Consider the following 15,748-nt stretch of genomic DNA (forward strand, 5'->3'; position numbering starts at 1 on the left):
TATCAGATATCTAGGTGGCGACGTGTTGACAACGGCGACAAACATGGCAATGTGGCCAAGTGAAGTGGTGGAGAGAGAGAGAGAGAGAGAGAGAGAGAGAGAGAGAGAGAGAGAGACTGCAGAGCCTTTGTATAAATGATACGTGACAGGCATGCATATGAAGAGCAGAGAAAGGAGCGTGTGTGCTAAGAAATTAACTTGTGGAGATAGAGAGGAATTTATTGGTTGTGAGCTTCAAAACTGGTAAATGGGACAAGAGGGGGAACAAAGGGGGAGGACTTATCATCTCCCTATGGAATATTGTAGAAGTAATACTCTTGACCACTTAGTAAAACCCTGAATATAAAACTTCCGCATGATCCATACTGAAAGTTTAACAGCAGTGTGACCAAGGTTTCAGGTTTCGGTTATGGCATGTGTTTTAGTTGTGACGAAAACGAAAACATGAACGTTTCGGATGGAAATTTCAGTGGAAATCCTGTAAAATCACGGAAACGGGAAACATGTGCACATGGTGAACATTTAAGATGAAACTTCAGGAAGTGCTAAAATAAGCACAAACAGACACTCAGAAACCATCACATAAGCCAAAAAAATCACCCATAATGGTTTAAGAGCATTGAACACCTAGCGGCATGTGTTTTCGCACATATCTGATCATTCAATACAAATTAGATTTCGCATGTAATGCATATAAATAGTTATTATACATAATGCACGCACCACATTTTACATGCTCAACTCAACCACATTTTACATGCAATTTAAATAAATATAATTACGTAACAGATACTGGTATAGTATGCCACTATTATACGAGAATTTATATGATGGGTGGCCGTGAAAACACGTGAAGTCTAAAAAAAAGTAGGTACGGCCCACTTCTTTTTATGATCCAAACCGTTCATCTGTTTGGGCACAACGTAAATAGGTTGTGCCCCAAAAATCATTTCCATAGGATGATCCTAACCCTCCGATCTGTAGAAGAATCCATAAATGATTTTTGGAAATCTCCATATTCATATCAATTCAGATCGGAGGGTTAGGATCATCCTATGGAAATGATTTTTGGTAGGTTGTGCCCAAACAGATGAACGGTTTGGATCATCAAAAAAAGTGGGCCGTACCTACTTTTTTAGACTTCACGTGTTTTCATGGCCACCCATCATATAAATTCTCCTATTATACTTCAGTTTTGGTTATGGTATGCATTTCAATTTCATAATGCAATTCAGTGGGAATGGAAACAAACATTTCAGCCGTTTCGTGTTGCCTACGATAATATCAATGATAAACAAGATGAACGCATCTACGATTGCAACACAACCAAAAAAATTTTGACTAACCTCAAAAGACCAGTTTCTTCTACCTACAATCCTTCTGCTCCTAATTTTGATTGGCCGTGCATCACTCTTCTCTCAAATAATTCACTCTAATTTTGAGAATCGGTTCTGGATTCAACACATCTTAATCGTTATTACTATTAATTTCATCAATCATGGATCCATATGCGGGACAAGAATGCACACAGTTTAAAAATTGGACACGAAAACCGGAAAAAGTAGCGCTGAAGTTGAATACAGGGCCATGTTATGCCTACAACTTCGTTCTAAAGCCTGCTTCACAAGAAAAATTTCGCGTGTTTTCACAAGCCAGATAAGTGAACTGAGTCCATGCAATTTATTTCCACTACCTCACTGTCCTTATAAGTGCTCCCCAATAGAATTTCCTAGGCTTCGAACGGAAAATTTCACTGACGTTTATCATGTTTTTTATAAACTAGGAAAAACTTTTGAGGAACATCTTGACAAGTTTTAGGGATTGGTATACGAAGATAATAGAGAACACAAGTACTGATTTCATTTTGGATTGTTCCTATAGAAGTTGTTGATGAATAGATTACAACATGTAAAGTAGTTAAATTAAAATTTACAAGTCGTAAATTGTCTGACACTACATTGTGGGATGCATTTAACATGATTAACAGATTAAAGGAGTGAATACATATCGAGTATTCTAGCCAAAATAGAAGAATATGCTTTACTTATGGTAGTTATTTAATAGGGAAATGATATATTTGCCTCCTTTTCTTTCCTGTGCTACCCCCTTGTAGTGTAAAAAGAGGAGTTATAAATATAATAGAGGGGGTGGCACAGGGAAGGAAAAGGGGTGAATATGTCACTTCCCATTTAATATTGTATTCAGTTGGAACGAAGTTTTAATTTACAATTTTTTTTTTTCAATTTCTTACCAATCTTTAGCAAATACTAGGTTGATGATAAGCCTTCATTTGATCTGATCTAACCTTACGTTAAAATGCTTTCGGATGTGTTCCATTGTCAATCCTAATACATTAGCCTTGAAGTACAAACATTATCCTTAGATTATGTGATAACATTGTATAGACACCTCATTTCATTCTTGCCTAACCTGACATTAGTAAATGAAATGGAACATGCCCTAGTATGGGTAGTGTTTATGCCTTTGTGCAGGTGCAGTTGTGTGAGCTTTTACAGGCTTTGCTATCTTCCGATTGGTGAAACTTTTAACATTGTGTCCTATTTGTTTTCTACTACCTTGATTCCATTTCTTGGAAACTGAACTCACCTTTTGGCCCATTCTATTTTTCTGGTTCATCCCACAAACTCAGGAAGATTTCTAGGAGTTCATGCACTGAATCATTTAAACTCTCAACAGATCATTTTTTTTTTTTTTTCAAATGATGTGAAAGCTAAAATCTAGTTTTTCAGGGATTTTCAGGGTAAGACAAAACAGTCACTAAATGACACACAGAAGCTTCCACTAGATAATACACAACAAGTGGGATTCATATCTAGCGTATTAGACATTTTAAGGGTTCACACAAGAGGGGCATGGAATATGTACTACTGAGATAGGTATGATAAGCATGCTAATATCAAAGATTACAACTTATTGATGCAACATTTAAATAAGATGAAAGACCATGTAGAAAGCTAATGACTCAACTCCTCTTAATCATCGGAGTCAAAAAATAAGTTGACATCATGAGAAGATCTCGTACGAATCAAAGCTACAAAAGATAGTACATTCATAAACTGGTTAAACAAATAATGCCGGCAAAAATACTAGTAATCAAATGAAGTAGTGATAAAATCAAATCTAAACTACTGTGCAAGGACTTATTATGCAATTAAATAGTTTAAAGGAAACATCACAAGCTACATACTTTATAACACAAGCTGAATCCCCAAGATTTGCACATTGTGCAAAGAAATCTTCATGGTGATCAGCCCATACCAAAAGAACCGTTGCAGTACAACCCTGAAAAATAGCTACAGATTACAACATATAGAATTAAAGACAATGGACGTTAATATCTTCCAAGACAAATTCACACATTTGAGAAAGGGCCCTTCCAAAGCATATACAATAACAAAGAAAACTAATAGGTCAAAGCTTATGCTGAACCAGGCAACCAATACATATGTTAACATCCAAGATCTAAGATCCTAAAGCAAGCTGCATGAATGACTTTAAATTTCCATCAAACCGACATGAAACGATTGAAATGTTTCCATTTCCACATCCATTGAAATGCATACCTAAACCGAAACCAAAATTGTAAGGATATATATCACATTATTCTAAACAAAACTTGGAAACACGTTGGTTTCAATTGGAAATTTTAGTGAAAATCCTATAAGATCACAAAAACATATGGAAACATATTTGTCACTTGTAAGTATATATATTACATTATTTTAATCGAAACCTGGAAGCACTCAGTTTCAGTTGGAAATTTTAATAAAAATCATATAAGATCACAAAAACATATGGAAACATATGAAAATGATGTATGAAAATGCAAGAAAATTATTTATTTTATTTAAAAATGGGGAAACGATCTAAGAATTGTTGGAAGACACACAGGTGCAAGCAACCTAGCTCACTAGAACAACATGTGGCATCATCTCAAAGACCACTCTTCTCACTGTCTTACAACACACAATGCTCAAGCAACACCAAATAAAGAGATTGCTGGTGGTGGGAGCCCCATTTGTCTTTTTATTCACTTTGGCATGGCAAAGAAAGACATGTGTCCAAATCTGTAATATTGCAGAATTTTGGGGGCTAACGTGGCAGTCAGGATATGGGACACTGGTGTTTTGGTGGGCCTACACTCCATTTCGAAATATTGAACAGGCCAACAACACAACAACACCGAGATCACATGTGACACTTGTCGTCGTGTTTTCTAAATGTCAAGAATCGGACAATCATTGAGAATTCTCTCAGCACGTCATCGTACTCGCCACAAGGAATGACAAGATCTCGTCAAACAATTTGGTAAAAAGAAGAATATTCCATTTTCTCTTATAACAACCATATCACGAGATTTTGGATTTTTTCTTTGAGATTTTCTTGCACCATGATATTCTGATGAGAAATAAGAGAAGATGAAATAATTAAAGGGTGGTAGACCATAACACCATCACATGATATTTTTAGGTTTTATAAGTTACTCTGATATGTGGGCTCACCAAGCAAAGACCATGCCGTCTCATATGATAATGCCACCGCTTTATTAGATCTTGTGCTCAGAATATCCGTGTAATATTTTGTTCGTCTGTGCATGTAATAGTGGGTGGTGGACCCCCATTTCTAAAATTTTAGGGGTTGTCGTATCCAAAAATTTGTTTCTGTGTCGATACGTGACACTCATGTCCGTGCACAAATCATAAGAAACAAATAATTTATTGTATTAAAATATTAAAAATAACAAATAATATTCAAAATCATAAACAAATTAGAATAGACAGTGAAATTACACAAGTAGCACAGTGCATAATATTGTAGAGTTATATACAAGCTTTTATAATAGTAATCATAGTTTTAAAACTCCCCCGAGTCATCATGAACTCCCCCAAGTCGACTCCCTTTTTGGCGTAGCCAGAAGCATGAAGAATTAGTTGGGGATTGATTGGCGTCGACCTCCAATCAGAATAACCTTTGAATCCACAAAGGGCTGTCCAACGAATCCACGAAGAACAAGAAAATAACACTTTCTCTAAAGAAGAAGAAAGTTTCTCAAATTTCAAGTGTAAAAACATGCAACAAGCCTTGCACGCTAGGCTTTATATAAAAAGCTTCAATTTCCTTTCCCACTAAAACTCTACTTTCTATCTTTCTAAACTTATGGACTCAACTGCCTAAACTTAATTCCAAACAAATAGCAAGAAACTAAACAAGCTTGGACTCTTTCTAAAAGTAAAAACCTAAAAAAGAAACTTGAAACAAGGGGAAAGTAGTATTCACGAATAGGGGTGTAAACGAGCCGAGCCGAGCCGAGCTTGGCCAGGCTCGGCTCGGCTCGTTAAGCACAAAAGCTCGGCTCGGGCTCGAACCAGGCTCGGTCAGGCTCGGCTAGGCTCGCGAGCCTTACCGAGCTCGGGTTATATTATGTTCACACCACCTCATCTTCCCTGGACAGCCCTACTAGTGTAATTTGACTACTTTTTTTACACTATGGGGGGTGGTCCTAGTAACAAATGGGATTCCAAAAATGAAGTGACATATTTTGCCCCCCGCTTTCACTCCCTGGACAACCCTTTTAATGTATAAATTAATATATAATATATATATTTAAATATATTAAATTCTTAACGAGCCTTAACGAGCCGAGCCGAGCCTGGCCTAAATTAGGCTCGGCTCGTTAAGCTTAACGAGCCTGGTGAGCCGGCTCGGCTCGTTAAGGATTCGAGCCGAGCTTTTTTCAAGCCGAGCTCGAGCGAGCCTCCGAGCCCGAGCCAAAATTGACACCCTTATTCACGAATTAGTAAATCCCTATCAATATCGTAAAAGGAAAGATATTAAATCGGATGCCTTGCAGCTCACGTCATTGCCACTGCGTTCCGCGTTTTACCCTACATAGTCAATAAAAACTCCTTTGACTCTCCCAAGTTATGACCGCGTCAACCAAGTACTCAACCCCGTCAATCGCGTTCTTGATCACATCCGTGCCAAGTCGAAAAGGATTTTTCTTGGCCGCATTTTGACCTGCATCCATGTTATTAAAAACTGATAGTAATCGTGGGGTTATATGCTAGATTTTATAATATTATAATTTTTTGTATTATTATTGAAAAATTAAGTCATTAAACTTTTAGAAATACTAACAAAATCAAAGGCGAGTGTAGATTTAGCCACGCCTTGTTATACATAAAATTTATGTGGTGTTTTCTCACTATTTCTTCTTTATTATAATCATTAATTAAGTATTAAATTTCATTTTAAGAAAGAAAAATATCTGACTTTCTCATTTAGTGAATTTGTGGATACTATACTAGTATTTGTTTCTTTTTTTGAAAAAATACTAGTATGTCTTACATAATTTTATTTATATGAATTGCATGTGAAATATTGTATGTAATGAATTATGAGACTGAAAAACACCAATATGTGTTACATAATTATATTTATAAGAATTGCATGTGAAATGAGGTGTATGTATTAGGTATAAATATTTATATAAATTCCATGTAAAATATAGTATTTACTGAATTATCAAACATGTGCGACAACGCATGTCATTAGGTGTTCGATATTGTTAAACCATTATAGGTAGTTTTTTTTAGGTGGTGGTTTTTTCATGTATTTGTGCTTATTCTAGCACTCCCTGAAGTTTCATCTTAAATGGCCATCAACTGCCCATCTTTCCATGCATTTCTGCAAGTTTACAGGATTTATACAGAAATGTCCATTTCCGTCACAACCGAAACCTCAAACTGTGGCTGGATGAACATGTACATTTAAACATGCACTGATGTCTCAATAATCAAATAGGTAAGACTTACAAAAGATAGATTAGAAAGGAGGAATTGCCAAAAAAAAATTACACACTAACTAACTCCCTTTTCTCCACGGCTATGCCCCCTTAACACCCCCCCCCCACACACACACACGCACGCACGCACACGCGCCCCACCCCACCCACCCAGGTGCAATGAAAATAAAACAGTGAGAATAATATTTCTACAAAATAACATAAAAAACAGAGAATCATTGTAATATTTTATCGACTATATAGTTTGCTAGATGGCCCAATGCCCATCAACATGGAACTATTTATAACCACGACCAGTGTTTCAAAACTCAGACTATGAGAGAACTCGGACAAGGTAAAAGAGAGTGAACTCGAGTGAGTCAATGATAGACGCGGGCAATTTTTCCGTCAAAGGAGTTTTGATCGACTTGGAAGGGAAATACTCATATTCAGAAAAGAACCCAGAGACACCTGTCGACGATTTATTGACTCGGGGAGTTTTAAATAATGACAAACTACTGCTTAAAAACTTGGACTCAGACAATATTGGCGCAGTATGACAAACACCAATCGAGAGCTATAGCAATTGTAACTTCCAGCCTCCTGCTAACATGACAAATCATAGAACTTTCACTATCCTCACAATAGAAATTAGTAATCACTCAGATTGAAAAATGCTAATTCTGATCGGCTTTTATAATTGCCATTTTGGTCTCCTGGATCAAGTCTCCATTGACAACTTCCTCTTAAGTTTAGCCAGGAATAGATGAATCACAAATAAAACCTTATTCAGCTAAACAACAGCCTGTTTAGAGCAAATGTCACCTGGGGATCAGATACTGCAAAAAACCCCGCAACCAAGAATACTTTGACTACAAACAACCACAAACTGGTAGATTGTAGTCTAGTCTTGAATCAACACTACGACTGCAAAACAACCACAAAGTGGTAGATTGTACTCTAGTCATGAAGCAACCCTGTAATTGTACTTGATTTTAATATCAGCAACTTGTGCAGAAATCATCTTCAAAGCCTAAACATTTTCAATCTCAGATGCAACTCATAACTGAATCTTAAACCAGCTTTTGTTCTCAAATGAACTTACAGACCTTTAACAAATAGACATCCTTGATGCCATATAACAACTTTGCACCACCAAATTCATTACACTAGTCACAGATTTTAGCATACAAGGAACTTCCACCAAGGATACATGACTTTCTTGTACATGTCATTGAAACATCAATTCTTAATATAATTACTGCGGTGAACTGGAACGTATAATTTTGCAAATGGAAAATTAAGTCTATAATGTACATGTGATATCCACGTCAAGATTCACAACCTTTTCAAGCAGAATGGGTATTTGGCAAACAACGACAAGAGAGAAGCCAAGATTGCTAATGTACATGAAAAAGATGATATAGATTAATAATTACAGCTAAGTTCGTGAGCACTTAATTGTGCAATATGCCACCACTGTTAGTATTTTAGCCAGTCAATCAGTACTGAAAACAGCATGCAGACCTCTAAGTAGATACTATTAATAATGACATGCACATATCTAGAACAACAAAACAGACATTATAAATCATAAAAAAAAAATTACACAAAGAAAAGTAGCGATATGCGAGAAAACCTCATACTGATGATTCATAAATGCTTCGGTCTGAGAAAACGCATCCCTCAGGACTTCCGAAGCATCACGAAAGGTAAGAACCCTGTCTCTTCTTTCTGAAACAGATAAAGTTTTTGCCACAAACTTGGGTAGCATTCTGCACAATATAACAATGAACCATTAATAGCTGTAATATCTGAACCCAAAAAAAATTAAAGAATGCTTAAATCAGTGAAAGTGGAACAACATATAACCTCTCAGGCAACAGTCCAACTCTTTTGATGAAGGTAACACAAGCCAGAAATGAAAAGAAGCATCTCAAACGGCATTACGAATCAGGGACAAGGTGAAAACATTGTATTTTTTGTGGTTCTCTGCTATTTATATGCTACTTATTACCATTCATTGAGTATAACTATACACCATCCATGGTGGCCAAGTGATAGTACCCACCATCATTAGCTTCAATCATTTTGAAGAAGAAGGAAACATGCAAACGCACGAGTCAGATTCCAATTGTTTGTGGAGTCTGGATGGTTGCAAAACCCTCCATCAAAACAAAACCTAGCATTGATGCTTGCAGATATAAAACCAAAGGACAACTTGATAATACAAACAACTAGGCTTACGTGACCAATTCTTGTTATAATGAATCGAAAATTCATGACTTGGAAGGGGGTTTTCCTTTTTTTTACCTACTCTGGCAATTCAGTAAGTCATGCCAAAACTCAAAAAATCTAGATCAAGTTGGGATTTTTCCATAAAAGAAAAACTTATGCTAGTTTTTTACTCGGTGTAGTGTAAAAATGGGTAGACTTAGTGTGACTCATGACTCATGAGTTCACACATCCAGTTTTCCAATGTTATGCCACGGATCTCATTGCAAGGACAAGATATTTGAGAGAAAAATCAATTCACACCCTTATAGAACTGACTCACCAATTGAGTTCCAATAAGAGGGCTTTCAACCCATGTGGATATGAAAGGTTAATTGGGAAGATAATACCCATGTCAATAAGCCAAACCTTGCCAATTCAATGGGAGTCATGAGTCAAATTAAGAATGCATTCCTTGAATGGAAGTTGGCTTTCAGTTTCATGTAAGGGGATCACTTATAAGAGGAATTTTATATGCTTCAAACAAGCATCAAAGGTGGCTTTCAGATATGTAAGAGGGTCACTTATATGAAGAATTTAATATGCTTCAACCAAGCATCCTCACATCTCTAGATGCTTCAATGTAGATTGGGCTCGATCACTATGATAAAAGATCCATACTAGGTTACTACCCTTCTATGGAGATACCTGGGAACATGGAAAAATAAAAAGGAATGGGTTTTTACTAGTTAGCAGTCACTTGTTGTAAGGTTCCATCGGGGATGAGTATAGAGCAAAGGTTCACACGAATTTATTTGGCTTAACAATTTTTTCACAATGACAGAATTTCATACGAAACTTCCCACCATGATGCTGTGTGACAACCAAATTGTCACAAACATTTTATTCAATGTTTCAAACCAATATTTCATGACGAAAAGACATACACCCTGTGTGAGAACCAAAGAATAGCTTTTTGCATATGCTTACGAAGGCTTCAAAGAGGACGACTCTATCAAATTATGAAATCAGGTTAGACATGATTGACGTCTATGCTAGCTTGAGGGTGGGAGTGGGGTGTTAAAAGAGTTGTCAATATGAAGGTTACAATTTTCTAACGTGTTATTATTTACAAATAAGAAGCGCCGGGGAAGGAACAAATATTCACTCCCATACACTTTCTTCTCTCTCCTCACAAGAAATATGTCCCAGATGCTACTTCGAAATTCTAACCAACTTCTATATTCATTAACAAATAATTATTTTACTTGGTATATAGAATTCTATATTTGCACTATAGTGCAGAAGATTGCTTTGAAATTAACTTAATTTCAAGATGAAACCCTTAATGAAATTATTTGAGAAAGATTCCTCAGTTTTGGAGAGTAGCTCTCGACTGTGAACCACTATCCTGAAGTGAACCACTATTAGTCTAAAGGCAAATCCCTTCTTTACCTTCCCATAGACTTCACCTTGCAACAGCAAAGAACCAAGAAAGTACCCTATTATAACTCTTAACAAGAGGCTGGCGTAACTGGGAATTACGCAAGTAAATCCACCAACTTGATTTTTCCGCAAATTTAGTCACAAAAAGCCTATGATTTGTGGACACGGACACGAGTGTCGCGTGTCGACACGGACACGGAGTGTCGGACACGGCAAACCTCCAAACTTTAGAAACGGGGACATGGCTAAAATAGAAAGTATATGTAATCATGATTTGTGGATATGGATTCGTGTGTTCAGTTTCGGCATGGGTACGAGTTGTCTAAATGAGGTAAACACAATATTCAATAAAAAAAACAGAATGTCACACTTGACACAGTACAAAAACATGTCCACATACCCACATTAAGTCTAACACTACCACCAATACAAGTAAAAGTGTCCAAAGGAGTGTCGACACGTGTGGACACGCGTGTCATGTCGGACACGGCAGGACACGTGAGTCAGCAATAAATTCGAAGTGTCGGACAAATCATAGCAAAAGGCCAAATCAGGTATCAACAATCATCCCATATTTCAGCAACCAACGAAAATTCTGAAAACAATCTAACATTTCTTCCACATGTTATGATCTTTAAGAGGCTGTACAATTTATCCTAATGCTTAATCTTTCTTTTACATCCAATTCATTGAACAAGTTGATTTAAGAGATAATCAAATAAAATTGTTTTAGATCAACTTATATTCAAAACATAATTGAAGTAAAGGCCGAAAACATCATTTAACGAATAACATTGCACTACAAACCAGAGCAGACAATAATGAACAGAAATATCTGTTTATTCGTCTAGTATAACATGTGCATGGTGTTTAAGAAGAGAGAGAGAGAGAGAGAGAGAGAGAGAGAGAGAGAGAGAGAGATTAAAGGCAATGGAAACACTTCACTCTTTAGAAATAAATGGTTTTGCTCATAAGATTCTACAATCTATAAATTTCCAATATCATGGTGTCTAAGGAGAGGTAAATAGGGCCAACAGAAACAAATTACTCTTGGAACGTATTGTCTTAATCAGAAGATTCTACAATCTATAATTTTGCAAAGGGCCTTATACTATCTACAGCATGAAACTATAGTTGGAATGGATTTCAATGGAAACAACACTTCGAATGGATTTCAACGGAAACTAAATTTTGACAGAAAAAACTAACTTGCTTGCAGCATTGGCTGCTCCTGCTCCACCATGCCCGTCAAAGATGCCAAACACTCCAAACTGCAACATAGATATTTGATTAGGATAATGCACAAAATGATCCCAGAATAAAATATAGTAAAATGTAAACCTGTTCAACTCCAGGAAGAGGCCACTGATAATAGCACACGTCTTCCATAGGAAGCTTCTTTCCTCCTCGGCGCATAGCCATAGGATCAGAAGCCACACCAACTCCAAAGGGAATGTGATGCTCAGCATGAGACGTAATTTGAACCTGCAAGAAGTGAAGGAATGTGGATGTTATGGACAAAACAAAAGGAATAATTAGAAATCTCTGTAATTGTTTTTTTTTTAATGGTAGCAAAATTTTATTAAAGAGGAGAAAAGGCCACCAAGACAGTCAACCCAGAAGAATACAATACAAGAGATAAGCCAAGAAAAATCACCATTTCAAGAAAAAAAAAAAGATAAGCCAAGAAAAAGAACAAGTACAATATAGATTCCCAAATTAAGGATGCAAAAAATCAAACCACTCCAAAGCTCGCCTATCTACCCCATCTCTGGCCAAACCATCTGCTACAACGTTAGCCGATCTCTTGACATGATTGAAAGTTATTGAGGAACCTTCAATTTTATCAAGGATTTCATCGAAGTAATGAGCAAACCGCCATGGAGGAATGGTAGAGCCTTTTAGCCACCTAATTGTATTTAAGGAGTCTCTCTCCACAATCACTCGATTAAGAACTTCCTTTCTCAGCCGCATAATTCCTTGATGAACCGCTCTGACTTCTGCCTCACTAGCATCAACCACTCCTATTGGCCCTGAAAATGCCCATAAAACATCTCCCCTTAGGTCCCTTAGGACCCCCCCCCCCCCCCCCAATACCACATGCCCCTGGATTCCCCATGCTAGATCCATCAAAGTTCAATTTCCATATCTCATTTGTAGGGGGCTGCCAAACTTGAACAATAGTACCTCTTTGATCCTTGCTAAGACAGATTACCCTCCATCCTTCCCAAAGGTCATATGCTGAGACAAAACGAAATAAAGGAAGGCTTCTCGCCCAAGCTATAGTTAGCACAATAACTCGAATGAAAAGGAAATAGGGCAATCTGGAGACTCCATCAAAAACTCTAGCATTCCTTTCCTTCCATAGGACCCACAAGGTAGCTAAGAGACATAAAGACCAAAGAACTTTCCCTTTCTTCTTCCAAGGTGAAGAATATCAGTTTTGTTCGGTTGTCTCCAAATAACTTTGCAACTTGGGCATAGCATTGCGATAAGGTATAGATATCTAAATTAAGTTTTCATCTCAATATAAAGTGATCAAACTTCAAAAAGCTTTATCAACATAATGAAAATCAAATATCAAGAGATTCATTTGCTTTGATCAGAAGTAAATAGATAAATAATTACGATATTCAGCCTTCCAGAAGGACCAGAACCTGTCTAAGATTTGTGACTTTTGGAAATGGTGGTGCCACCCCATGAGAAACATTTGTTCCAAGTATCTTTGGAATACCTTGCTAGCTTGTATTTTATGTCTAATTTGGAAGGAGAAAAACATGAAGCCCCGTTCAGTTGCATCACTTACCAAGGAAATCCCCTAGAAGGTGCCTTTTTTCTCTACCCTTTCCCTTTTCGCGCGCTCAGTTGCATCACTCACCATATTTTTCCTTCACCTGGAAAGCAAAATGGAATCCCTGTTGGCTGGTGTGACGCCTTGTTTCCAATGCTAGGTTTTCTTCTCCTAACAAAGGAAAATGGCTTTCCTTTTCCATTTCTGAGGCGACTCGTGAGCATATTGTGTCGTCTCTTCTCTCCGCCCCGCCTAACCCCCACCCCATCTTCCATCGCATGGTGTTTCTCACTGGAGGCCAAGTAAACAACCTCTCTCTATCTCCGCCTGAATACTCTCTCTTCTCTCACCAGCCAGCAACCCGCCTTCGGTACCACCCCCCGAAAAATTCCTGGTTTTCCGCCATCTTTGACAAGTCGCCATCAATCTAGGGTTTCAAAGAATGAGCTTTAAAGATTAGATTTAATCACAAGTCAGGGCAAAATCCATTTCACAGGCAACAGATCCTTCTATTTATTACTTGGGATGAAACAAAAGGCTTTGTTATGTTTTTTATTATTCCCTATTTTCTTCTGTTTCTGTTTGCCTTTCTTCTTCTATTGGTTTTGTTTTTATCTGGGTGGTATTTTTGGATGGAAAAAGAAGATTAATTTAAACACTTTTTTATCTGGGTTGGTATTTTTGTAAAAAAAAAAATAACATGTGTCTTCTTCTATTTATGAATGACTTGTCTTGGTTTGATATGTTTTGCTGATTTGGGTTGCAGGCAAGATTGAGAAGCATATAAAAAAATCTCTACTACTTGTCTTGGTTTGACTGCATTGCTGATTTTGGTTCCAAGCGGGATGGAGAAGTAAAATTTCTCTAGGACTTGTCTTGTTTTGATTTGTATTGCTGATTTGCGTTGCAAGCAGGATGAAGAAGTAAAATTTCTCTTGGGATTTTATTACTTGTATTGCTGATTTGTTTTTTTCCTATTTTATCTGGTTACTGTCTCTTTGCGAATTTATTTTAAATGTTTTTTCTGGTTTTCCGTTAATTTGACTTGAAGTCCTGACAAGCAAAAAAAGACTTCTTTTCGAATTTTTTTTCAATTCCCTGACTTTCTGATTTGCTCACCTGATTTGGGTTGAAGTTATGAATTAACATAGAGCTGTGTTTAACTTTTTTTTAATTTTTTTTAATGGCTAGATTTTACTTATTTGTTGGTTTTCCATCTTATTTGTAGTCACTTTTTTTTTTACTTGCAGATCTCTGCAATGCACCAAATGCCTCCCACAGACAGAGACCTCCAATCACATCCTCGAGAAGAAGAATTTCTGTTCTATCATACATACTCTCTACTCCCAGTAAGTTTATTCATTGATTTTTCATACATACTCTCTACACCCTGTAAGTTTATTCATTAATTTTTTTTTATCTATTTTCTTTATTGAGTATAGTTTCCCCTTCTCATCTACATTATGCTGTACTTAATTTTTGGTTTTCCAAGAATTTTTCTACCCTGCATACTCTACTCCTTGTTCTATCATACATGCTCTGCATAATTTTTTTCCTATCATAGATACTTGTCAACACTAGGATATAACGGCCGTAATTTATTTTGCATTTACATTAAGCTCATTGTATACAGTGTACGCTTTTGCTTCTTGTGTTTAAAAAATATTCTGGGTTTTGATTTGTTGAAAACAATGCAGTTGTTTACTTTTCGATGATCGAGGAAAGAACACTATCTGGCACATTGAAATAGACAGGATATTGATAAATAACCTATTAGAGCAAATCGCGGATGGAAACAAAATCCCCAATGACTATATGGATGATGCATATAATGCATCGAGCAAAGAGATGAGCCATCATTTTGGAAAGGGTCATATAAGATGTTCAATAACTTGATCAACTGAAGTGGGGTCTGGATGGGACAGGATAACCAAGACAATTTCCGTCACACCAAAAGTCTAGAAGACCTACATTGCAGTAAGTACAATCTGCATGCATTTTTTACTAATGACATATGGTTATGACTTACTATTGCCATATTTTTTGGGAAGTGATAAATGCGCCCCTATTCATTAATTGGGACACCCGGCTGCAGTGTATCTATGACTGCAGAGGGGCTGATGTACTTCACATGGGAAGGATTCAACCGACCTGATTGCCACGTACACTGCCTCTGGGTGTCCAAAGTAATGAAAAGGGGTGCATTTATCATTTTCCTATTTTTTTATCACCATATTTGGTATAGGATTGTTGTATAAGTCATTTATGGTTCTTCTTTTGTTTTGTTTGTGAGGGCGAGCCTTGGCGCAACGGTAAGGTTGCTCCATTGTGACCTAGTGGTCACGGGTTCGAGTCACGGAAACAGCCTCTCTGCAAAGCAGGGGTAAGGCTCCGTACATCTAGCCCTCGCCAGACCCCGCAATGGCGGGAGCCTCGTGCACGGGGCCACCCTTTTGTTTTGTTTGTCTTCCTGTATAGCTGTTTCCCTTAAT

General features: G+C 37.1%; 1 protein-coding gene across 2 annotated transcripts in view; it reads right to left on the reverse strand.

Annotated features, from left to right (window-relative positions):
- The window catches only part of KAPP (kinase associated protein phosphatase), a 29,405-nt gene that overhangs the window by 7,827 nt on the left and 5,830 nt on the right, over nucleotides 1–15,748 (reverse strand). For both annotated transcript variants that reach the window (XM_077362177.1, XM_077362176.1), the window contains exons 6-9: nucleotides 11,807–11,950; nucleotides 11,675–11,736; nucleotides 8,445–8,580; nucleotides 3,209–3,303 (exon numbers count right to left, since the gene is read on the reverse strand). In XM_077362177.1, coding sequence (XP_077218292.1) covers nucleotides 3,209–3,303; nucleotides 8,445–8,580; nucleotides 11,675–11,736; nucleotides 11,807–11,950 — 437 coding nt within the window. The remainder of the gene's footprint in view (nucleotides 1–3,208; nucleotides 3,304–8,444; nucleotides 8,581–11,674; nucleotides 11,737–11,806; nucleotides 11,951–15,748) is intronic.

The sequence above is a fragment of the Tasmannia lanceolata genome, unplaced genomic scaffold (assembly GCF_043159265.1).
Source record: "Tasmannia lanceolata isolate RefF3 unplaced genomic scaffold, GAP_Taslan_0.1 ptg000019l, whole genome shotgun sequence".
Taxonomy (NCBI): Eukaryota; Viridiplantae; Streptophyta; class Magnoliopsida; order Canellales; family Winteraceae; genus Tasmannia; species Tasmannia lanceolata.